We start from the raw sequence: 27,030 nt of genomic DNA on the forward strand, positions 1-27,030 counted from the left end.
TCGAAAAAGATGACCTCTCAAAAGTTCCACAAGGAGGTATAAGAAATCTTAATAGCCCTGTCTCAAGAAGAAAATAAATTTATAATTAACAACAAAACTTCCCACAAAGAAAACTCCAAGTGTGAGATGAGATCTTTCACTGGTGAGCTCTTCTTTTCTTAATAAAGGAAAAAATCCATTTTAGAAAAAAAACATTTTTCAGGACTATAATATAAAGGAACTGAATTTCTGCCAACAACTCTAAGCAAGGAAACAAATTCTCCCCTAAACCTCCCCAAAGTGGATGCAACCTTGCAGATAGTTTGATTTTACCCAATGAGACTTATTTGTTTAAAAGCTGTAAGATAATAAATCTGCACAATTCACTAATTTTGTGGTAACTTACTACAGTAACAAATACAGACTAATTAATAGCAATGTGATTAAGTATCCTCTTATATGTTTCTTAGTCTGCTATTCAGAAATCAATAATTTCTCACATGGCTTAATATTCCCCCTTGAATAGGTATACAATGAATATTATAATAGATCTTCAGCTAGCTCAGGGAATTAATTATTTCATGGGAGGGCATGATCTAAGGTCAATAATGGATTGGAAGCTTATTCTTCTCAGTCTCTGCAAATCCAAGGATAGCTGGATTACTTAAAACAGATCACAGTAATGTTTGTAGAGTGATTTAATAAAGGCATGCCAACATTCTATCTCCTAAGAAATTCCTATGTGATATCTTTGCCAGTCCAGTCAATTTCTCCTTAATCTCAAAATCAAGAGGAAAATAAAGAGATAAATATTCTGCAAATGCCATGCAAAATAAGCCTGAAGGAAGAGGATTGGGTTAGCAAAAATATCAGTGTCATAATTTGTTTTGCATTGTACACAACACAATTCGTATAATTTTAGTGACACTTAATATGGTTATTAACACTAGCATAAAACTTCCCCAGAAACCCCAAAGCAAACAACTTTGCAATGTTCCATTCTTTAAGCCAATTCCTCCATAACTATTCCTGTGGAAAAGGGGAAATTGTTTTAAGTCCTTACCCTGAATTGAGGATATAGTTACATCTGCTACTGCACCAAAAATCCCTGCACAGTAGTTAAATATGACGAGCTTGGCGTAGGCACTGGTATGACTAGAAAACAGGAAACTTATCAGGTACATGAAGGGAATGACAGCCCAGCCAAACACCATGAAGATGAACAAAGTATCCAGAAGGCGGTAACCTGTGACCAATATCTTCAAGTCAGAGAACGTGAACACCACCTGAGACACAGAATACAGAAATAAAGTCAAACTGAAGAAAACTATGCAATATAATACATGAGAACACAAGTCAATAAACCCAGAGAAGGATAAATCTTTCTTTGTTAGAATGCAGAGCTATTTATGAATCAAATAATTTGATCTGTGATCATGGCAGTGAGGTACTTCCATGTTTTCCTTATCAGTGAGAAGAACCCCTTTATTTTACTTTCTACTTGCTTTTATCTACTTGGAATAGTTTCATTTTGTTCTTGAACAAGATCAAAGTATATTCTTTCTGCCTCTTCACCCAACCCCAAACAAACTCACTCTCAATATTTCCAGAAGTTATATTCCTAGTAAGAAAACTTTTGTTAAGGTTTTAATTCTGGCAGCTGTAAGCTGTGATGTTAAGGGACCTACTTTTCACAATTCTCTATTTTTAGATTCTGCCTCTTGACTCTACTGTATTCCTAACCCTCCTCTTCCTATCTCAGCCACTCAGTTGAGAAGCAAACAAGGAAGTCCAAAGTTATAAGGGATCTATAAGGATCTATAAGGGGATTCTGTAAGGAAAGAGAGAACCTACAGAATTATTAAGGAAAACAAGTTTCCAGAGGTCTGCATCTTGTAAGTTATTAATTGTGGTTTTGCCAAATATTCTAGGGTTATCTATTTTGAACTATAAATGATTACATAACAGGATATTTGAGACGTGAACAGCAATGTTATATTGATAAGATCTACTACGTGATTGGTAGCAAATTTTCAATGGTAATAGAAAAAGCAACAAAAAGCAAATATAACATTAGTGAAAATATTTGGGTATTATGGACATGACAACTTTGTTTCTATCAGAGCAGACTTTCAAGTGATATAGAATGAATTCAATTGCTTGCACATGTACGATAATTTTAGTACTTCTAAAGATTGAGTAATATTCCATTGTATGTATATATCATATTTATTTATCCATGTTTTCATCAGTGAACATGTGAGTTGGTTCTACTAGTTGGCTATTGTGAATAATGTTGCTATGAACAATGATGTACAAATGTTTTCAAATTCCTGCTTTCAATTCTTTTGGAATTCCACTGTTAGTGGAAATGCTAACTCATATGGTAATGCTGTTTATTTTTTTGAGGAAGTGCCAAGCTGTTTTCCACAGTAGCTTCAAGCGTCGGACACGACTGAGCGACGTCACTTCACTTTACCATTTTAGATTCCCACAATCAGTGCACAGTGTTGTAGTTTCTCCACATCCTTCCTAACACTTGTCATTTTCTCTTTTTGATAGTAGTCATCTGAATAGGTACAAAGGAGTATCTCATTACTGCTTTGGGTTTGCATTCCCTTAAAGATTACTGATGTCAAGCATCTTTGCATGCTCTTATTGGCCTTCTTTGCAGAAATGTCTACTCAAGCTCTAGCTCATTTTTGAATTGGGTTTGTTGGAGTTATTGTTAATTTTGGGGAATTCCTTATATATTCTGGGTATTAATTCCTTAGCAGGTATAAAATGTTAAATATTTTCTTCCATATTGTGGATTGCCTTTTCACTCTGTTGACAATGCCCTTTGATTTATGTGTTTTCTTAGTTTTCATGAAGTCCGATTAATTTATCTTTTTCTTTCTTCTGCTTGTGCTTTTGCCATCACATCCAAGAAACCGCTGCCAATCCAATGTTATAAGATTTTCCCCCTTTGTTTTCTTTAAAAAATCTTACAGTATTAGCTCTTACATTTAGAACTATATCCATTTGAACTTAAGTTTTGTATACAGTTTAAGATAAGGATCCAATTTCATTCTTTTGTATGCGAATATGCAATTTTCCCACCATCATTTGTTGCAAGGCTCTTCTGCACCCATTAAATAGTCTTGGAACTCTTGTCAGAAATCGTTTGATCATATATGAAAGAGTTTACTTCTGGGTTTTATTTCTGTCCCATTGGTTTATATACTAGTACCAGATTCTTTTGATTATAGTAGCTTTGTAGTAAGATTTGAAATTAGGAAGAGTGAGTACTACAACTTTGTTCTTCTTTTTCAAAATTGTTTTAGCTATTTAGGGTGATTTTCTCCTTTTATCACTAGACACTACCCTTTTTATTTCTTTCAATACTGTTGAACATAAAGCCTATTTTGTCTGATATTGGTATACCTACTTCAGGTCCCTTTTGTTTACTATTTGCATAGAATATCTTTTCCCACTTTTTCACTTTCAGCTCTTTCTTTCTTTTATTCATTAGATCTAAATGAGTCTTTTTTAGACAACATATAGTTAAATCATTTATCTTAATCAATTTTTCATATGCACTTTTTGATTGGGCAGTTTAATCCATCTAAATTTAAAATAATTACTGATAAAGGCTTACTTTTGTCATTTTGCTTACTTTTGCTATTTTTGCTTACTTTTGCTATTTTTTAAGTAATTCATTTTTGTCCCTCAGTTTCTCTGTTATTGTCTTATTTTTAATTCAGTTTTCTTCTGTTGACATGTTTTGAATCCCTTGTCTTTTACTTTTGTGTGTATTCTATAGCTATTTCCTTTGTATCATGAGTTACATATAACATACTAAAGTTATAATAATCCAGTTTGAATTGATACCATCCTAACTTTAATAACATATAAAAGTTCTACTACTATACAACTCCTTCCAACTCTTTGTTATTCATATTACAACTTACATTTTTATACATTGTAAACCACTAATATGGATTTGTAACTATTTTTATACATTTGTCTTTTAAAACTTGTAGAAAAGTGGAGTGGCAAACAAAATTTCATTTAGTGTTATGGATGAACGCTATGTCTCCCCCCTCATATTGCCAGCTTATATCTTTAAGCCCTAAGTCCCAATGTGATTGTATTTGGGATGTAATTAGATTTAGATGAGGTCATGAGTGTGGGGCTTCCATGATGGGATAGTGTCCTTAGAAGAAGAAAGACCACTCTCTCCCTCCCTCCCATGTATGGACATAGTGAGAAGGTGGCCATCTGCAAGCCATGAAGAGAGTTCTCACTAGGAAACAAATCAATCAGAACCCTTGATCTTGGAGTTCCTAGTTGTCCCTCAGCTTTCATTTATCTGAAAATGTTTTAATTTCTTCCTTGTTTTAGAAAAACAGCTTGCTGGATATAGAATTCTTCAGTGACACTTTTTTCTTTCAATATTTTCAATAGGTCATTCCACTGCTTTCTGACCTCTAAAATCTTTATTAAGAAACTGATTAGTAATATTATTTATTAATATTATTCAGGACACACAGGGAGTTACTTCTCACTTGGAATATCCTCTCCTTGTCTTTGAATTTCAGCAGTGTAATTATCATGTTTCTCAGTATGGGTCTTGTTTGGTTATTTCTTACATGCTATTTTTTGAGATTCTTGGGGTTTTTGATTCATGTCCTTCATCAAATTTGGGAAGTTTTCAGACATTATTTCTTTAAATAATATCTTTTCACCTGTTCTTTCTCTCTTTTCTCCCTGGGACTCCCATAATGTGTAATTGATCCAGCTGATGGAACTCCATAATTCTCTGAGGCCTGATTTACTTTTTGCCATTATTTTTTCCTCCTGCTCTTTTGACTTGGTAATTTAATTTTTCTTAAAGCTTGCTAATTCTTTATCCTGCTTGTTCAACCTTCTGTTGAAATCCTTCAGGGTTTTTCTCAACCAGTTATTATATATTTTAGCTCCAGAATTTGTTTGGTTTATTATTACAGTTTCTGTTTGTTATTATTCTTATTTTGCTCATATATCACTTTCCTAATTTTCTTTGGTTCTTTGTATTTTCCTTTAGGTCTTTGAGCATATTTAATACAGTTTTTAATACTTATTATTTATTTGGCTCTGTTGTGTCATGCAGATTCTTTGGTTGTGGTGCACAGACTCTCTGGTCGTGCATGGGCTCAGTAGTTGTAGCACATACTTAGTTGTTCCACAACATGTGGGGTCTTAGTTCCCCAACCAGGGATTGAACCTGCATCCCCTGCATTGCAAGGCAGATTCTTAATCACTGGACCACCAGGGAAATCCCAATACATTTTTAAAAATTGAAATATAGTTGATTTACAATGCAGTGTTAATTTCTGCTATACAGCAGGGTAATTCAGTTATACATAAATATATGTACTTTTCAATATTCTTTTTCATTATGGTTTATTACAAGATATTGAATATAGTTCCCTGTGCTATACAGTATGACTTTGTTGTTTATCCATTCTCATATAATAGTCTGCACCTGCTAATTCCAAACTCCCAATCCATCCCTCCTTCATCCCTTTCCATCTGAGATTCAAGTTAGGCTAGACAGAGACCAATTCTTTTAACATTCTCAAGACAGGTCAGAATGTTGTAAATAAAGTTATGTTCTACTTCCTTCACTTTGAGGGAGATAACTAGCAACTGGATTGCCATCTCCAATAGACCAAGATGATGCTGCAGGAGGAAGGTGCTGAGTCAAGGGCCAGTCAAAATGCAATAAAATTTCCTACTATTTTGAATGTGACTTTTCCTTTTTTGGGATTCTCCTAAAGAGCAACTGCTATAGGTCTAAGACTGTTTCTCAGAGGTTGTGTAAGGTTATTTTAAACAATTAATTCTCACCAAACTTTTGATTCAGGAAGCTCTGAGCACTCCAAACAGGGTAAATGCCAAAAAAACCCCAGTATAGCAATAAATATAGTAATAAAGATAAAAGTCTAAGTAAAAATGAGAAATCTTTTTAAAAATCAGTGGGGAAAAAAGATATATTACATTCCAAAGAGTAGTAATAGTAAAAACACCAAAACTGACTTCTTAAAAACTGATGGAAGCAAGCCATGAGACATTGGAATATTATTAAAATATAGGAGGAGGAAATTCAGGAAAATATTCTTCAAAAGGTAAAGAAAATGAAATAATTTCCATGCAAATAAAATCTAAGCTTTTTTGTCACCATAACTTTCCTAAAGAAACTATCATAAGAAATTCTTCAGGAAGAGAAAACTGACGTCATATAAAATTTCAGAATAAAAATGCAGAGCAATAAAAAAACTCTATGAATAAAAAGTGATAATACCTTTTGGGTATGTAGAAATGAAAATGTCTTATAGTAATGCAAAAAGTCAGAGGGAGTCATTGAAATGATAAGGCTACAAGATCTTACCACTGTTAGGGAAGTGGTAAAAGCAATAGCTTGTAATTAACCAAATGTGTGTGTTAATTTTTAAGGCAGTTGCTAAAAGAAGCATTAACACAAGTTAATAGAGAGCAGAAAAAAGGGAGAAAGAGGAAACAAAAATAGATTATTTAAATAGGAAAAAAATAAGATGATGCCATAAGCCCAAACTTCTTAGAATGGACCAAACTAGATTGCTAGCCTGAAAAACAATTACACCTTTGGAAAAAATTTCCCCTTTGGAAATCACAAGTATATTTTCTTATCAAGTACATATAAAATATTTATAAAATTTTACCACATGCTGGATCATGAATATATATTTCATGATATATTCAATATATATATTCAATATATTTCAAATGATTGAAAATATTCATATAATCTCCAATAAAAGTGGTATTAAGCTATGAATATATTTTCAAACTGCCTAGAAATCAAATCATACATTTCTAGAAAATCTCACAGTTCAAAGGTATTTTAGAAATTAGAAAATATTTGGAAATTAGTGATTTATAAAATAATATATTATAGCTGTGGAATGTAGCTAAAGCAATCAGAAATTTTTTAAAATAAATAAGTTTTAGAATTTGTGCAATGTATGCATAGGGTGAGGAGTAAGTTTTGGTAGCGAATGGAGAAGGGAAATCATGGCACATGAGGTAATATCTGCATTAGCTCCCCCAGTTAGTTCATGTAGTAGCAAAAATTACTAGTAGCCTCAAAAAGTTGGTAAGTGGCTATCTGGCAAACCATGAGAGGAGGGTAGCATTGAGCCCCTTGGCTACAGTAGTGCATATGACAAAGAGAAAAACATCAGGCTTTCCTCTCTACCCTGGAGCTCTCCATACCACCTTAAGCCTCTAATCCTTTGACTTTTCTAACGTGTAGTAGCTTAGCTCTTCCTCAGAACCAAAAGTTACAGCATTCCAACTCTACAGCCAGTACATCTCTCTTAAAAGAAACAAACAGGTTTGTTTTAACTTTCACAGCAGTGGCTCATTGACCTTCTCATAGGATAGAAATTTAGCTGTGGAGAAGAAAGACACCAGGTATAAAGAGAGATGAAAGCAACAAGCATAAACAGACCAAAAATCCTCCTAATTTTGCTTTTAGTAATAAAAGTTTCAATAGCTCTTCATTATCTATTCCACATTCAAATATTCAAAAACAGAAACATAAAATTTAAACAGTTGATGGCATAAAATTTAAAAATCTCTTGAGGGAAACTGTAAAAATTGAGCATAAGGATCTCTTTTATAACAAATAATTACAACAGATAATAAGATGGGAAAACACCAGGACCAGAAGGAAAATAATTTTAAAGTATTTGTTTTGTTCAATATGGGACTGGTCTTCTAGTGTGTATATTATATCCTTCAATAGTTGTAGAAGCTTTGGGCTGACTACATATGAAAGAGCAAGCACATAAGAAGCCAGATCAAGAGACACCTTTATGTGTCAGCAGACAGTAATCTTTTATTAAAAAGTAATAGAAAATAGAAAAATTTCACTATGAGATGCATTCAACAAAGGATTCTCTGACATAATGAGCCAAAGAATTTTTATCTTTCTTGAGAGATGTATATTTAAATTAATATTAGCCATATAAGAATCCTCTGGTGTTTAACAGAGAATGAACTCTTAAAATACTTGGTCTGACACTCACCAATAGTAAGCAACAGGAAATGAAGAAGATGAGGAAGTCCCACAGCAGAGCAGAGAGCCAGAAATTAAGGGCATACACCCCACTCAAAAACTGAATGTGCTTCGCTTTAGTGACTCTCTCATTCACTGTCAGGAGACAAAAGCCACTGACAAGAATACTCACACCAAAATACAAATTTAAGGCTATTTGTGTTCCTGTCATCATTCTACAAAAGAACGAATAAAGCAGACACATTGGTAAAGCAATAAAGTGGGAAACATTAATTTCTAACAATAACTTTAATTATTATTATACATTATATTTATTATTAGCAGCTATTTCACTATTTCAATTAACTTTTAAAGTTAACCTTTAACAAAACACTTGGTTGGAAAGGGAAGAAGGGATCTATTTAAAGCTTAAAGTTTAAGTTCAATGAAAAAAGTATACATACGAATATTTAGGTCCACTAGAAGCAGAACGTACAGGCTGAGGTTTGTTGACGACTGTAATGGAAGCATCAGGGCCAGAAAGTGACATAAAAATGACATTGTCTAATACAGCCAGAGATAATGGTGATGAATGGTATGCCTCATCGTTGAACCAAAAGTTAACTGTATTTTCATTTCCATTAACCTCAATGGAAAATGCAATAATGCATGAGTAAATACATTTTTGACTATCCACCAAATAGGTCTTCAGATCACCTGGAATGAGAACATAATACTGACCATGGGTTCAGCACGCAATACAGATCATTAACTATGGATTTTAGAGAGGGCGAACCAAATAATTTTATTTGCCTAATATTTTTTTTCCCATTCCCACAATAGCTCTGACAAGCTTTGACCATTTAACTTAAGAATTTTATTCTTCAAAAAGTTTACAAATAGTAAATGCTGGAGGTGGTGGTTTAATCACTAAGTTGTGTCCAACTCTTTGTGACCCCCTGGACTATAGCCTGTAAGGCTCCACTGTCCATGGGATTCTCCAGGCAAGAATCCTGGAGTGGGTTGCCATTTTCTTCTCCAATAAATGCTGAAGAGGGTATAAGTAGATTGATGTAGCCATTATGGAATATAGTAAGAAAGTTCCTTTAAAAATTAAAAATAGAGTTGCCATATGATCCAGCAATTCCATTTCTAGGCATATATTCAGAAAAGATGAAAACTCTATTTTAAAAAGATAAATGCACCCAATGTTTGGAAAACTAAGACCATGGCATCCGGTCCCATCACTTCATGGCAGATAGATGGGGAAACAGTGGAAACAGTGTCAGACTTTATTTTGGGGGGCTCCAAAATCACTGCAGATGGTGGTTGCAGCCATGAAATTAAAAGATGCTTACTCCTTGGAAGGAAAGTTATGACCAACTTAGACAGCATATTAAAAAGCAGAGACATTACTTTGTCCACAAAGGTCCATCTAGTCAAGGCTATGTTTTTTTTCAGTAGTCATGTATGGATGTGAGAGTTGGACTATAAAGAAAGCTGAGCGCGGAAGAATTGATGGTTTTGAACTGTGGTGTTGGAGAAGACTCATGAGAGTCCCTTGGACTGCAAGGAGATCCAACCAGTCCATCCTAAAGGAGATCAGCCCTGGGTGTTCATTGGAAGGACTGATGTTGATGCTGCAACTCCAATACTTTAGCCACCTGATGAGAAGAGCTGACTCATTGGAAAAGACCCTGATGCTGTGAAAGATTGAGGGCAGGAGGAGAAGGGGACGATAGAGGATGAGATGGTTGGATGGCATCATCGACTCGAAGGACATGGATTTGGGTGGACTCCGGGAGTTGGTGATGGACAGGGAGGCCTGGCTTGCTGTGGTTCATGGGGTTGCAAAGAGTCAGACATGGCTGAGCGGCTGAACTGAACTGAACTGAATGTAAATAGCAGTGTTATTTTTATTAGCCAAGGCACAGAAGAAACCTAAGTGTCCATCAACAAATAAATGGATAAAGAATATTAATCCTTTATCATTCAGCCATAAAAAGAATGAAATAATGCCATTTACAGTAACATGGGTGGACCTAGTGATTATCATACTAAATGAAGTCAGACAAAAGTAAATACTATGATATCACTTATATACAAAATCTAAAAAATACTACAAATGAACTTGCAAAACAGAAACAGACACATAGGAAAAAACAAACAAACAAAAAAAAACCTATGGCTACCAAAGAAGAAAGGGGGAGGAATAAACTAGGAATATGTGATTAAGAGATACACACTATGAAATATTAAATAAACAAGAAACAAAGATATGGCACAGAAAAATATATCCACTATCATGCAATAACCTATAACAGAAAAGAATCACTTTGCTATACACCTGAACCTAACACAATATTGTAAATCAACTATATTTAATTAAAAAATAAAAATACATAGAAAAATCTTTATTCTGTTAACAGTCCACATACACCTCACACATTTTAGCTAAATTTCACTGAGAAAATGTGAAATACATTAATTAATACTCGGTATTAATTCTCTCAAACTTCTTTTCTTCCTTCAAACTGTCAGTCCCGAAACTGATTTGTAAGGACTTCCACTTCTTTATTTTTGCATTTTAAACTTTTTATTTTACATTGGAATGTATTAATAATGTTGTGACAATTTCAGGTGGGCAAAAAAGGGATTCAGCCATACATATACATGTATACATTCTCCCCCAAACTCCCTTCCCATCCAGACTGCCACATAACAGTGAGCAGAGTTCCCTGTGATCTATAGTAGGATCTTGCTGGTTATCCATTTTAAATATAGCAGAGTGTACATGTAAATCCTAAACTCCCTAACTATCTCTTCTCCCCATTCTTCCCCATGGAGGAGTAAGTTCATTCTCTAAGTCTACGAGTCTGTCTTTGTTTTGTAAATAAATTCATTTATATCATTTCTTTTTAGATTCTGCATATAAAGGATGTTATATGATATTTCTCTTTCTCTGACTTCACTCAGTATGACAATCTCTAGATTCATCCATGTTGCTGCAAATGGAATTATTTCATACTTTTTTAATGGCTGAGTAATATTCTGCTGTATATATCCACCACATCTTCTTTATCTATTCCTCTGCTGAAGCAACATTTCGGTTGCTTCCATGTCTTGGCCATTGTAAATAGTGCTGCAACGAATATAGGAGTGCATGTATCCTTGTGAAACATGTTTTTCTCTTGGTATATGCCCAACAGTGGGATTTCAGGGTCAAATGGTAGCTCTATTTTTAGTGTTTTAAGGAACCTCTGTACTGTTCTCCATAGTGGCTGTTGTTATTGTTCAGTCACTCAGTTGTGTCCATCTCTTTGCAACCCCATGGATGTAGCATGCCAGGCTTCTCTGTCCTTCACCATCTCCTGGAGCTTGCTCAAACTCATCTCCATTGAGTAGGTGATGCCATCCAACCATCTCATTCTATTGTTGTCCCCTTCTCCTCCTGTCTTCAATCTTTCCTGGCATCAGGGTCTTTTCTAGTGAGTCAGCTCTTAGCATAAGGTGGCCAAAGTATTGGAACTTTAGCATCAGTCCTTTCAATAAATATGGAGGGTTGATTTCCTTTAGGATTGACTGGTTTGATATCCTTGCAGTCCAAGGGACTCTCAAGAGTCTTCTCCAGCACCACAGTTCAAATCCATCAGTTCTTTGGTGCTCAGCCATTTTCATGGTACAACTCTCACATCCGTGCATGGCTACTGGAAAAATCATAGCTTTCACTATATGGATGTTTGTCTGCAAAGTGATGTCTCTGCTTTTGAATATGCTCTCTAGGTTTGCCATAGCTTTCCTTCCAAGGAGCAAGTGTCTTTTAATTTAATGGTTGCAGTCACCATCTGTAGTGATTTTGGAATCCAAAAAAATAGTCTGTCACTGTTTCTATTGTTTTCTCATCTATTTGCCATGAAGTGATGGGACTGGATGCCACGATCTTAGTTTTTTGAATGCTGAGTTTTAAGCCAGATTTTTCACTCTCCTCTTTAATTTTCATCAAAAGGCTCTTTAGTTCCTCTTTTCTTTCTGCCGTAAGGGGGGGGGTGTCATCTGCATATCTGAGGTTATAGATATTTCTCCTAGAAATCTTAATTCCAGCTTGTGCTTCATCCAGGTGGGCATTTCTCATAATGCACTCTACATATAAGTTAAATAAACAGGGTGATAATATACAGCCTAGATGTACTCTTTTCCCAATTTTGAATCGGTCCGTTGTTCCATGTTCGATTCTAACTGTTGCTTCTTGACCTGCATACAGTTTTCTCAGGAGGCAGGTAAGGTGGTCCAGTATTCCTATCTCTTTAAGAATTTTCCACAGTTTGTTGTGATCCACACCGTCAAAGGCTTTAGCATACTCAATGAAGCAAAAGTCAATGGTTTTCTAGAATTATCTTGCCTTTTCTATGATCCAGCAGATGTTGGCAATTTGATCTCTGGTTCTTCTGCCTTTTCTAAATCCAGGTTGTACATCCGGAAGTTCTCGGTTTATGTACTGTTGATGCCTAGATTGGAGAATTTTGAGTATGACCTTCCTAGCATGTGAAATAACTCCAACTGTGTGGTAGTTTGAACATTCTTTTGCATTGCCTTTCTTTGAGATTGGAGTGAAAACAGACTTTTCCAGTCCTATGTCCACTTCTGAGTTTTCCAAATTTGCTAGTGTATTGAATTCAACACTTTAACAGCATCATCTTTTAGGATTTGAAATAACTCAGCTGTCATTCCATCATGTCCACTAGCTTTGTTCATAGTGATTCTTCCTAAGACCCACTTGACTTCACACTCCAGAATGTTTGACCCTAGGCAAGTAATCACACCATCGTGGTTATCTGGGCCATTAGGATCTTTTTGTACAGTATTTCTGTGTATTCTTGCCACCTCTTCTTAATAACTTTGGCTTCTGTTACCTCCAATCGTTTCTGTCTTTCTGGGGTGGCCAGTGAGGAGATACCCCTCGTCCAAGGTAAGGAGCAGCAGCTGCGCTTTGCTGGAGCAGCCGTGAAGAGATACCCCACATCCAAGGTAAGAGAAACCCAAGTAAGATGGTAGATGTTGTGAGGGCATCAGAGGGCAGACACACTGAAACCATAATCACAGAAAACTAGTCAATCTAATCACATGGACCACAGCCTTGTCTAACTCAACGAAACTAAGCCATGCCGTCAGGGCCATCCAATGGGCGGGTCATGGTAGATAAGTCTGACAGAATGTGGTCCACTGGAGAAGGGAATGGCAAACCACTTCAGTATTCTTGCCTTGAGAACCCCATGAACAGTATGAAAAGTCAAAATGATAGGATACTGAAAGAGGAACTCCCCAGGTCGGTAGGTGCCCAATATGCTACTGGAGATCAGTGGAGAAATAACTCCAGAAAGAATGAAGGGATGGAGCCAAAGAAAAAACAATACCCAGTTGTGGATGTGACTGATGATAGAAGCAAGGTCCAATGCTGTAAAGAGTAATATTGCATAAGAACCTGGAATGTTAGGTCCATGAATCAAGGCAAATTGGAAGTGGTCAAACAGGAGATGGCAAGATTGAACGTCAACGAATCAGCGAACTAAAATGGACTGGAATGGGTGAATTTAACTTAGATGACCATTATATCTACTACTGTGGGCAGGAATCCCTTAGAAGAAATGGAGTAGCCATCATGGTCAACAAAAGAGTCCAAAATTCAATACTTTGATGCAATCTCAAAAATGACAGAATGATCTCTGTTCGTTTCCAAGGCAAGCCATTCAATACCACAGTAATCTAAGTCTATGCCCCAACCAGTAATGCTGAGGAACCTGACGTTAAACAGTTCTATGAAGACCTACAAGACCTTTTAAAACTAACACCTCAAAAAGATGCCTTTTTCATTATATGGGACTGGAATGCAAAAGTAGGAAGTCAAGAAACACCTGGAGTAACAGGAAAATTTGGCGTTGGAATACGGAATGAAGCAGGGAAAGGCTAATAGAGTTTTGCCATGAGAACACACTCATCATAGCAAACACCACCAGATGGTCAACACCTAAGTCAGATTGACTATATTCTTTGCAGCTGAAGATGGAGAATCTCTATACAGTCAGCAAAAACAAGAACGGGAGCTGACTGTGGCTCATATCATGAACTCCTTATTGTCAAATTCAGTCTGAAATTGAAGAAAGTAGGGAAAACCACTAGACCATTCAGGTATGATCTAAATCAAATCCCTTATGATTATGCAGTGGAAGTGAGAAATAGATTTAAGGGACTAGATCTGATAGATAGAGTGCCTGATGAACTATGGATGGAGGTTCGTGACATTGTACAGGAGACAGGGATCAAGACCATCCCCATGGAAAAGAAATGCAAAAACAGCAAAATGACTGTCTGGGGAGGACTTACAAATAGCTGTGAAAAGAAGAGAAGTGAAAAGCAAAGGAGAAAAGGAAAGATATAAGCATCTGAATGCAGAGTTCCAAAGAATAGCAAGGAGAGATAAGAAAGTCTTCCTCAGTGATTAATGCAAAGAAATAGAGGAAAACAACAGAATGGGAAAGACTAGAGATCTCTTCAAGAAAATTAGATATGCCAAGGGAACATTTCATGCAAAGATGGGCTCGATAAAGGACAGAAATGGTATGGACCTAACAGAAGCAGAAGATATTAAGAAGAGATGGCAAGAATACACAGAAGAACTGTACAAAAAAACATCTTAATGACCCAGATAATCACGATGGTGTGATCACTCACCTAGAGCCAGACATCCTGGAATGTGAAGTCAAGTGGGCCTTAGGAAGCATCACTATGAACAAAGCTAGTGGAGGTGACGGAATTCCAGTTGAGCTATTTCAGATCCTGAAAGATGATGCTGTGAAAGTGCTGCACTCAATATGCCAGCACATTTGGAAAACTCAGCAGTGGCCACAGGACTGGAAAAGGTCAGTTTTCATTCCAATCCCAAAGAAAGGCAATGCCAAAGAATGCTCAAACTACCGCACAATTGCACTCATCTCACACGCTAGTAAAGTAATGCTCAAAATTCTCCAAGCCAGGCTTCAGCAAAAACCAGTTTCAAGCTGGTTTTAGAAAAGGCAGAGGAACCAGAGATCAAATTGCCAACATCTGCTGGATCATCGAAAAAGCAAGAGAGTTCCAGAAAAACATCTATTCCTGCTTTATTGCCTATGCCAAAGCCTTTGACTGTGTGGATCAGAATAAACTGTGAAAATTCTGAAAGAGATGGGAATACCAGAGCACCTGACCCGCCTCTTGAGAAACCTATATGCAGGTCAGGAAGCAACAGTTGGAACTGGACAAGGAACAACAAACTAGTTCCAAATAGGAAAAAGAGGATATCAAGGCTGTATATTGTCACCCTGTTTATGTAACTTCTATGCAGAGTACATCATGAGAAACACTGGGCTGGAAGAAGCACAAGCTGGAATCACGATTGCTGGAAGAAATATCAATAACCTCAGATATGCAGATGATACCACCCTTATGGCAGAAAGTGAAGAGGAACTCAAAAGCCTCTTGAAAGTGAAAGAGGAGAGTGAAAAATTTGGCTTAAAGCTCAACATTCAGAAAATGAAGATCATGGCATCTGGTCCCATCACTTCACAGGAAATAGATGGGGAAGCATTGGAAACAGTGGCATACTTTATTTTGGGGGGCTCAAAAATCACTGTAGATGGTGATTGCAGCCATGAAATTAAAAGACACTTACTCCTTGGAAGGAAAGTTATGACCAACCTAGATAGCATATTCAAAAGCAGAGACATTACTTTGCCAACAAAGGTCCATCTATTCAAGGCTATGGTTTTTCCAGTAGTCATGTATGGATGTGAGAGTTGGACTGTGAAGAAAGCTGAGCACCAAGAATTGATGGTTTTGAACTGTGGTGTTGGAGAAGACTCTTGAGTCCCTTGGACTGCAAGGAGATCCAACCAGTCCATTCTAAAGGAGATCAGTCCTGGGTGTTCTTTGGAAGTACTGATGCTAAAGCTGAAACTCCAGTACTTTGGCCACCTGATGAGAAGAGTTGACTCATTGGAAAAGACTCTGATGCTGGGAGGGATTGGGGGCAGGAGGAGAGGGGGACGACAGAGGATGAGATGGCTGGATGGCATCACCGACTCGAAGGACATGAGTTTGGGTGAACCTGGGTGTTCGTGATGGACAAGGAGGCTGGGTGTGCTGCAATTCATGGGGTTGCAAAGAGTTGGACATGACTGAGCCATTGAACTGAACTGATGTGATATCTCATGGCAATTTTGATTTGCCTTTCTCTAATAATTAGTGATGTTAAGCATCTTTTCATGTGCCTTTTGTCCATCTGTATGTCTTATTTGCAGGGACTTCTACTTCTAACATTGACGATTAAGAAAAATAAATCATTATTAAGAAAAACCAGAAAGCCTGAAAAATTTTGTGTTTATAAAACAAATGTGGTTGAATGAATCAGAAAATTAGCAAAGCAACTAGCTTTGGAAATACAAAGACCTGAGAGAAAAAGAAAACTCACCTAGTCAAAAGTTTTATACTACTTTTCCCTTCTTACAGTTGTAGAAATAGAAGGTCGAGAAGCATAGCTGAAAGTGAGGAAAAGACTACAGTTAATAAGAACTTACAGATGTTTCATGATGCTTAGAATAAAAAACAGATATTTCAAGCTTATCTAAGAAGTCACAGTATAAAAATTCAAGATAGAGAAGCTGATAGAAGTGAGCCTTATACTCAGTCTCAGAGCATGGGCCATATCAGACATGAAGCTTTTTTTTATGGTCCATAAGCTAAGAATTATTTTTACATTTTTAATTGATGAAAAATAATATAGAAAAAGATGAAGGTAGAGAAGAAGAAAGAAGAAAGAGAGGAAAAAAAGAAGAGGGATGTGGAGGGAAGGAAGAGGTGGAGATGGAGGGAGGGGGACAAGGAGGAGGAAGAAAGAGGACAAGGAAGAAGGAGAACACAGAGACTGTATGTGGACTATAATGCCTAAAATATATACCATGTGGCTTTTGTACAGAACATTCTGGATGGCTCTTGTTTTAGTAGCTGAAAAGAAAATGAGAAGCTTGCTTTATGCTGCTTCCACAAAAAAATCATTTCTTGATTTCCAAGACTAAAAGGTGAAAGGTTAACAAACTGAAGATAAAATGATCCTTAAAATGTTGAGGGAAATAAGTAAAGAATCAGGGAGGAAAAAAAAAATCTCATTCCGGGAGAAAAACTAGAGTTCAAGGCTCACTAAGAACAGAGAGATCTGGGAAATACTCTCAGTCTTTCAACAGGTACATTTAAGAGGTTATATGCTAAGAGTAAAGATAAATACAATAGATCAGGTCTTATAAGACTAAATCAATATTATATCCCTTCAATCCTATTAAAGTCAGCTATCCTGAATATAACTGAGCAAATTAATAAATAAAGCCACTCAGAAGGATAATCTTAGCTTAATCCTCCATAGACTTTAGTATTTTAACATAATGTCCAGCATTCACTAAAAGTCACCAGATATTGTAAATGTGATCAAGAGAAAAAAGTAGTAAAAACACACCAAATATAAGGGTTAAAATAATCATAATTTGGAGCAGGACCTCTGCCCTGCATTGGGGAAAGTTCCCTGACATGGAGATCAGTGACCTGCAATGTCAGCAGGACCTGGAGGGCTTTAATTAGAAAGCAGGCTGATAGCTGTGATAAATGTCCTGACAATGAGGGAGGATATAAGCCTATAAAATAATTCTATAAAAACAAGGCAAGATTCAAGAACATCCCTTTTTGAGGACTGGTTCGAGATGGTGAAGTGGACACATGTGCACTCATCTCCTCCTGCAAGAGCACTGAAATTGCAATTAACTGTTGAACAACCATAGACAGGAATATGCTGGAACCCAACAACAACAGAATAAAGATACTCCACATCCAAAGACAAAGAAGCCACAACAAAATGGTAGGAGGAGTGCAATCATGATAAAATGAAATCATATACCTGCTGGATAGGCAATGCATAAACTGGAGAACAATAATACCACAGATGGTCACCCACTATTGTGAACGTTCTGAGCCCCATATCAAGCTTCCCAGTCTGGATATCCAGCAAAGGGACTAGAAATCCCCAGAGAATCTGACTTTGAAGACCAGGAAGATTTCATTGCGAGACTTCTACAGAGACCCCAGTCTTGGAGGGCACACACAAAATCTCATGCACACCAGGACACAGAGGAAAGGAGCAGTGACCCCAGAGGTGGCTGAACCAGACCTACCCACTACTGTTGCAGGGTCTTTTGCAGAGATATCGGGCAGTAGTGGCTCACTGTGGAGACAAAAGTACTGGCAGCAGCACTTCTAAGAAGTATCCCTTCATGTGAGCCCCCCTTGGAGGTTGCCATTGGCCCTTCCATAGAACCTATAGACTCCAGAGCTGGGTCACCACAGGCTACACAAACAGGGAAGGAGTGCAGCCCCACCCATCAGCAAAAAAATTGATTAAAGTTTTACTGAGCATGGCCCTGCTGACCAGAGAAAGACCCAGTTCTACCCACCACCAGTCTCTCCCATCAGGAAGTTTGCACAAGCCTCTTAAATAACCTCATCCACCAAAGGGTAGATAGCAGAAGCAAGGTCTACAATCCAGCAGCCTCCAGAATCGAAACTGCAATCACAAAAAGTTACACAAAATGAAAAGGCAGAGAATCGTGTCCCAGTTGAAGGCACAAGACAAAAGCCCAGAAAAATGACAAATGAAGTGGAGATAGGCAAACTCCCAGAAAAGAGGATTCAGAATAATGATAGTGAAGATGATCCAGGACCTTGGAAAAATAATGGAGAAGATGCAAGAAATGTTTAACAAACACCTAGAAGAACTAAATAGCAAACAAACAGAGATGGAAAATACAATAACTGAAATGAAAAATACACTAGAAAGAATCAATAACAGAATAACTGAAGCAGAAGAATGAATAAGTGAACTGGAAAACAGAAGGTGTAAATCATTATCATGGAACACAATGAAGAAAAAAGAATGAAAAAAAAAAATGAAGATAGCCTAAGAAACTTCTGGGACAGTAGTAAATGAGCCAACAATCACAGTATAGGGATCCTGGAAGGAAAAGAGTGAGAGGAAAAAAAAAGAAAAAACAACCAAGAAAATATTTGAAAAGATAATAGTTGAAAAATTTCATAACATGGGAAAGGGAACAGTCAACCAATTGCAGGAAGTGCAAAGAGTTCCAGGCTGGATAAAACCAAGGAGGAATACACAGAGACACATAGAAATCCAACTGGCAAAAATTAAAGACAAAGATAAAATATTTAAAACAATAGAGTGTCAGACTTTATTTTTTGGGGGCTCCAAAATCACTGCAGATGGTGACTGCAGCCATGAAATTAAAAGACGCTTACTCCTTGGAAGGAAAGTTAAGACCAACCTAGATAGCATATTCAAAAGCAGAGACATTACTTTGCCAACAAAGGTCCATCCAATCAAGGCTATGGTTTTTCCAGTGGTCATGTATGGATGTGAGAGTTGGACTGTGAAGAAAGCTGAGTGCCAAAGAATTGATGCTTTTGAACAGTGGTGTTGGAGAAGACTCTTGAGAGTCCCTTGGACTGCAAGGAGATCCAACCAGTCCATTCTACAGGAGATCAGCCCTGGGTGTTCATTGGAAGGACTGATGCTAAAGCTGAAACTGCGTTACTTTGGCCACCTGATGCAAAGAGTTGACTCATTGGAAAAGACCCTGATGCTGGGAGGGATTGGGGGCAGGAGGAGAAGGGAACAACAGAGGATGAGATGGCTGGATGGCATCACTGACTCAATGGACATGAATTTGAGTGAACTCTGGGAGTTGGTGATGGACAGGGAGGCCTGGCGAGCTGCGATTCATGGGGTCACAAAGAGTCAGACACGACTGAGCGGCTGAACTGAACTGAAGAGAAAAATGACAAATAACATCCAAGGAAACTTCCATGAGGTCATCAGCTGATTTTTCAGCAGAAACTTTGCAAGCCATAAGTGAGGGGCATGATACACTTAGAGTGATGAAATAGATAAACCTACAACCAAGAATACTGTGCCCAGGGAGGATCTCATTCAGATTTGACAGAGAAATCAAAACTTTACCAGCAATTAAAAACTAAGAGAATTCAGCACCACCAAAACATCTTTATAACAAATGCTAAAGGAACTTCTCTAAGCAGGAAACACAAGAAAAAGAAAAGATCTACAAAACAAACCCAGAACAATTAAGAAAATGGTCATAGGAATATATATATACTGATAATTACCTTAAAAGTAAATAAATTAAATGCACCAACCAAAAGACATAGACTGACTGGGTGGATACATAAAATCAAAGCCCATATATATCCTCTCTACATGAAACCCACTTCACACCTAGGGACACATACAGACTGAAAGTAAGGGGGTGGGAGACGGTATACTATGCAAATGGAAATCAAAAGAAATTTGGAATAGCAATACTCATATCAGACAAAATAGACTAAATCAGACTATTATAAGAGACAAAGAAGGACACTGCACAATGGTTGTAGGATCAATTCAAGAAGACATTATAAATATATATGCACCCAGCATATGAGCACCTCAATATATAAGGCAAATATTAAAAAAGATAAAGGGAGAAGTTGACAGTAATATGATAATAGTGGGGAACTTTAACACCCCACTTTCATCAATGAACAGATCATTCAGACAGAAAATGGATAGGAAAACACAAGCCTTAAAATGATAGATAAGCCTCAGTTCAGTTCAGTTCAGTCACTCAGTCATGTCCAACCCTTTGCGACCCATGAACCACAGCACGCCAGGCCTCCCTGTCCATCACCAACCCCTGGAGTTCACCCAAAGCCAGGTCCATCAGGTTGGTGATGCCATCCAACCATCTCAACCTCTGTCGTCCTCCTCAATCTTTTCCAGCATCAGGGTCTTTTCAAATGAGTCAGCTCTTGGCATCAGGTGGCCAAAGTATTGGAGTTGCAGCTTAAAAATCAGTCCTACCAATGAATACCCAGGACTGATCTCCTTTAGGATGGACTGGTTGCATCTACTTGCAGTCCAAGGGACTCTCAAGAATCTTCTCCAACACCACAGTTTACAAGCATCAATTCTTCTGCTCTCAGCTTTCTTTATAGTCCAACTCTCACATCTATACATGACCGTTGGAAAAACCATAGCCTTGACTAGATGGACCTTTGTTGGCAAAGTAATGTCTCTGTTTTTTAATTTGCTGTCTAGATTGGTCATAACTTTCCTTCCAGGGAGTAAGCATCTTTTAATTTCATGGCAATCACCATCTGCAGTGATTTTGAAGCCCAGAAAAATAGTCAGCTACTGTTTCCACTGTTTCCCATCTATTTGCCATGAAGTGATGGGACCGGATGCCATGATCTTAGTTTTCTGAATGTTGAGCTTTAAGCCAACGTTTTCACTCTCCTCTTTCACTTTCATCAAGAGGCTCTTTAGTTCTTCTTCACTTTCTGCCATAAGGGTGAGCCTAGAGGGACTTAATTCATATTTACAAGACATTCCATCCAAAAGCAGAATACAGTTTCTTCTCAAGTGCAAATGGAACATTCTCCAAGATTGACCACATGCTGAGTCAGAAGGTGAGCCTTGGTAAATTTAAGAACATTGAAATCATATCAATCATCTTTTCTGACCACAATACTATGATATTATATATCAATTACAGAATAAAAAGCCTCAAAAACACAAACACATGAGGACTAAACAGTATACTAGTAAATAACCAACAGGTCACTGAAGAAATCAAAGAGAAAATATAAAAAGTACCTAGAAACAAGTGACAACAAAAACATAATGAACCCAAGCCTATGGGATATAAGAAAGAGGGATGCTTATAGTATTACAATCGCACTTGAAGAAACAAGAAAAATCTCAAATAAACAACCTAACCTTACAACAAAAGCAATCAGAGAAAGAAGAACAAACAAAATCTGAAGTTAATAGAAGGAAAGAAATTATGAACAGAGTAGAAATAAATGGAAAAAGAACTGCTGAAAAAAAATAGCAAAGATTATTAAAACTAAAAGTTGATTCTTTAAGGAGATAAACAAAATTGATAAACTGTTATTCAGACTCATCAAGAAAAAAAAAAAAAGAAGTCTCAAATCAATAAAGTAGAAATGAAAATAGAAGTGAAAACTGACACCACAGAAATACAAAGATCGTGAAAGTCTGTTATAAGTAATAATATTCCTATAAAAGGGACAACCTGGAAAAAATGGACAAATTCTTACAAAGACACAATCTTCCAAGATTGAACTAGGAAGAAAAGAAAATATATACAGACCAATCACAAGCACTGAAATTGAAACTGTGATTAAAAAATCTTCAAACAAAGAAATCAACAAAAGCCCAGGGACAGATGCATTCATAGGAAAATTCTATCAAATATTTAGAGAAGAGATAACACTTATCCTGCTAAAACTCTTCCAAAAAAATTGCAGATGGAAGAACACTCCCAAACTCATTCTATGAGGCCACTATCACCCTGATACCAAAACCAGACAAAGTACCACACAAAAATAAAGTTACAGACCAATATCACTGATGAATATAGAGGCAGATATCCTCAACAAAACACTAGTAAACAGAATTCAATGAGAGGGTAGCAGGCAGGAAGAGTAGGGGGTCTCCAAATGGAGGAAACAGGCTGCAAGTGTCAGACATTTTTTACTTCTCTCTTAAGCTGCAAGAGGAAACAAACTACAAGTGTTAGATTTTTTTCCCCTTCTCTATACAAATTAAAAAGAGGTTTCTTTTAAAATTCTGTGTTGCCATGATGACACCTGGTTCCACCTGAACTTAACTTTTCTCAAACCTTGAACTAATCAATGCTTTTTTCTTATGGAAATGTTTGTTTTCAGTTCAGTTCACTTCAGTTCAGTCGCCCAGTCGTGTCCGACTCTTTGCGATCCCATGAATCGCAGCACACCAGCTCCCTGTCCATCACCAACTCCCGGAGTTCACACAGACTCACATCCATCGAGTCAGTGATGCCATCCAGCCATCTCATCCTCTGTTGTCCCCTTTTCCTCCTGCCCCCAATCCCTCCCAGCATCAGAGTTTTTTCCAATGAGTCAACTCTTTGCATGAGGTGGCCAAAGTACTGGAGTTTCAGCTTTAGCATCATTCCTTCCAAAGAAATCCCAGGGCTGATCTCATTTGGAATGGACTGGTTGGATCTCCTTGCAGTCCAAGGGACTCTCAAGAGTCTTCTCCAACACCACAGTTCAAAAGCATCAATTAGAGTGAACATGGTGGAGAGGTCTGATAGAATGTGGTCCACTGGAGAAGGGAATGGCAAACCACTTCAGTATTCTTGCCTTGAGAACCCCATGAACAGTATAAAAAGGCAAAATGATAGGATACTGAAAGAGGAACTCCCCAGGTCGGTAGGTGCCCAATATGCTACTGGGAGATCAGTGGAGAAATAACTCCAGAAAGAATGAAGGGATGGAGCCAAAGCAAAAACAATACCCAGCTGTGGATGTGACTGGTGATAAAAGCAAGGTCTGATGCTGTAAAGAGCAATATTGCATAGGAACCTGGAATGTCAGGTCCATGAATCAAGGCAAATTGGAAGTGGTCAAACAGGAGATGGCAAGAGTGAATATCGACATTCTAGGAATCAGCAAACTAAAATGGCCCTGAGGAGATGCATGGCCTACTTGGGACTGTGCCCTTGTGGTGCACCCAGGAGCCTGAGCGGCTTGGACCTGGGAAGTGCGTGCCACCTTGGACTGTGGCAACCCCATGTGCCCCAACAACCATGAGCACTCCCCACACATGTCAGCACAGTGGCATTTGTAGGGTCTCTCCATCTCCACAGCACAACTGAGTAAGGGAGCCTGAATAAGAGGCCACTTTCAACCCCTTGTGTCAGGGCAGAGATCAGACACTGAAGAAAGACTTGCAAGCAGAGGAAGCCAACCTAAGCAAAGAAAAGATGGGGGAACTGTTAGGGGAAGCACACTGATTGAAACCACCCACCCTGGCCAGGCACCATAGTAACCATTTGCATGAGTTGTTTTATGACAGGAGATCATGATAAGGAATACGGAACTAATAAGCCACCACCAACAGGAACAGTTTGGGAAAGGTCTAAAGGAGACACCGCGTGTCTGTCCACTTCCCAGAATCCCTCTCGCTAGCATCCATCATCGCTGCGTGATGTGTGTGCCACCAGGAAAGACTCTGAATTAGAATGATTGGCCAAAGACCACCCGGAAACTAATCCCATTACCATAAACCCGAGACTGTGAGCCACGCGGCAGAGCAGTTCTGCCCCCAATCCTTGCAGTCCAAGGGACTCTCCACCCTACTGCTCTCCACTCGGGTGCCCTTTCCCAATAAAATCTCTTGCTTTGTCAGCACATGTGTCTCCTTGGACAATTCATTTCCAAGTGTTAGACAAGAGCCCAGTTTCGGGCCCTGGAAGGGGTCTGCGTTCCTGCAACAGAACCACTCCAGAAGTGGCAGGTGTAACAGATTAAATCCTGAAATCAAACTGAGACTGTTCACTTCAGGGGCAACTGTAGACTTTGGGGAAAAGTACAAGCCAGAACAAGGGAATATCTGACACTGAACTAACTCCACACTGCCCACAACAGCTTGAAAGATATTCCTAGATTCTGAGTAGACATTGTGACTGGAGCAAGAAAGTAGTGTAATCACATGAAAAATTTTTTTCTTTTCTTTATTATTATTTTTGGGCTCCAAAATCACTGCAGATGGTGAATGCAGCCATGAAATTAAAAGACGCTTACTCCTTGTAAGGAAAGTTATGACCAACCTAGACAGCATATTAAAAAGTAGAGACATTACTTTGTCAACAAAGGTCTGTCTAGTCAAGGCTATGGTTTTTCCAGTAGTCATGTATGGATGTGTGAGTTGGACTATAAAGAAAGCTGAGCGCCGAAGAATTGATGCTTTTGAACTGTGGTGTTGGAGAAGACTCTTGAGAGTCCCTTGGACTGCAAGGAGATCTAATCAGTCCATCCTAAAGGAGATCAGTCCTGGGTGTTCATTGGAAGGACTGATGTTGAAGCTGCAACTCCAATACTTTGGCCACCTGATGTGAAGAGCTGACTCATTGGAAAGACTCCGATGCTGGGAAAGATTGAGAGCAGGAGGAGAAGGGGACGACAGAGGATGAGATGGTTGGAGTGCATCACCGACTCAATGGACATGAGTTTGGGTAAAATCCGGGAGTTGGTGATGGACAGGGAGGCCTGGTGTGCTGCACTCCATGGGGTTGCAGAGAGTCAGACACGACTGAGTGACTGAAATGAACTGAACTGAATAAACTTGTATGCTGGTAAAGAAGCAACAGAACCAGACATGGGAAAACCGATTGGTTTCAAATTGGGAAAGGAGAATGTCAAGTCTGTACATTGCCACCCTGCTTATTTAAATCATATGTAGAGTACATCATGTGAAGTGCCGGACTGGGTTGAATCACAAACTGCAATCAAGATTGCCAGGAGAAATAGCAACCTCAGGTATGCAGATGATGCCACTCTAATGGCAGAAAGTGAGGAGGAACCAAAGAGCTTCTTGATGAGGGTGAAAGAGAAGAGAGAAAAAATTGACTAGAGACTCACCATTAAAAACCTGAGATCATGGCTTCTGGTCCCATTACTTCATGGTAAGTAGAAAGGGAAAAAATGGAAGCAGGGACATATTTTATTTTCTTGGTCTCCAAAATCAATGTGGATGGGAACTGCAGCCATGAAATTAAAAGACACTTGCTCGTTGGAAGGAAAGCTATGACAAACCTTGTGTATTAAAAAGCAGAGACATCACTTTGACAACAAAAGTCTGTATACTCAAAACTATGGTTTTTCTAGTAGTCATGTAGGAATGTGAGAGTTGGACCATAAAGAAAGTTGAATACTGAAGAATAGATGCTTTCAAATTGTGGTGCTAGAGAAGACTCTTGAGAGTCTGTTAGACTGCAAAGAGATAAAAATCAGTCAGCCCTAAAGGAAAATGATTCTGAATATTCATTGGGAAGGACTGTTGCTGAAGCTGAGCCCAATACTTTGGCCACCTGATGCTAAGAACCGACTCATTAGAGAAGACCCTGATGCTGGGAAAAATTGAAGGGAAAAGGAGAAAGAAGTGACAGAGGATGAGATGGTTAGATAGCATCATCCACTCAATAGACATGAATATGAGAACTTCAGGAGATAGTGGAGGACAGAAGAGCCTGGCATGCTGCAGTTCACGTGGTCTCAAAGAATCAGACACAATTTATCTTCTGAACAACAAAAACAACAATAATGACTGATTTTGAGCATCCTTTATATGTTTATTGACCTGCAGCCATGAAATTAAAAGACGCTTACTCCTTGTAAGGAAAGTTATGACAAACCTAGATAGCATATTCAAAAGCAGAGACATTACTTTGCCAACAAAGGTCCATCTAGTCAAGGCTATGGTTTTTCCTGTGGTCATGTATGGATGTGAGAGTTGGACTGTGAAGAAGGCTGAGCGCCAAAGAATTGATGCTTTTGAACTGTGGTGTTGGAGAAGACTCTTGAGAGTCCCTTGGACTGCAAGGAGATCCAACCAGTCCATTCTGAAGGAGATCAGCCCTGGGATTTCTTTGGAAGGAATGATGCTAAAGCTGAAACTCCAGTACTTTGGCCACCTCATGCGAAGAGTTGACTCATTGGAAAAGACTCTGATGCTGGGAGGGATTGGGAGCAAGAGGAGAAGGGGATGACAGGGGATGAGATGGCTGGATGGCATCACTGACTCGATGGACGTGAGTCTGAGTGAACTCCGGGAGTTGGTGATGGACAGGGAGGCCTGGTGTGCTGTGATTCATGGGGTCGCAAAGAGTTGGACATGACTGAGCGACTGATCTGATCTGATCTGATCTGAAGTCTTCTTTGGAGAAATGTCTGCTTAGGTCCTCTGTTCAGTTTTTGATTGGGCTGTTTTTGTAATA

At 38.2% G+C, this 27,030-nt stretch overlaps 1 protein-coding gene across 1 annotated transcript in view; it reads right to left on the reverse strand.

Annotated features, from left to right (window-relative positions):
- The window catches only part of LOC113883381 (ATP-binding cassette sub-family A member 3-like), a 211,026-nt gene that overhangs the window by 62,495 nt on the left and 121,501 nt on the right, over window positions 1-27,030 (reverse strand). Inside the window, 3 exon segments of the mRNA XM_027527055.1 lie at window positions 1,043-1,265; window positions 8,076-8,280; window positions 8,509-8,761. Of these exon segments, the coding sequence (XP_027382856.1) occupies window positions 1,043-1,265; window positions 8,076-8,280; window positions 8,509-8,761 (681 nt within the window).

The sequence above is a fragment of the Bos indicus x Bos taurus genome, chromosome 25 (genome assembly GCF_003369695.1).
Source record: "Bos indicus x Bos taurus breed Angus x Brahman F1 hybrid chromosome 25, Bos_hybrid_MaternalHap_v2.0, whole genome shotgun sequence".
NCBI classification, from domain to species: Eukaryota; Metazoa; Chordata; class Mammalia; order Artiodactyla; family Bovidae; genus Bos; species Bos indicus x Bos taurus.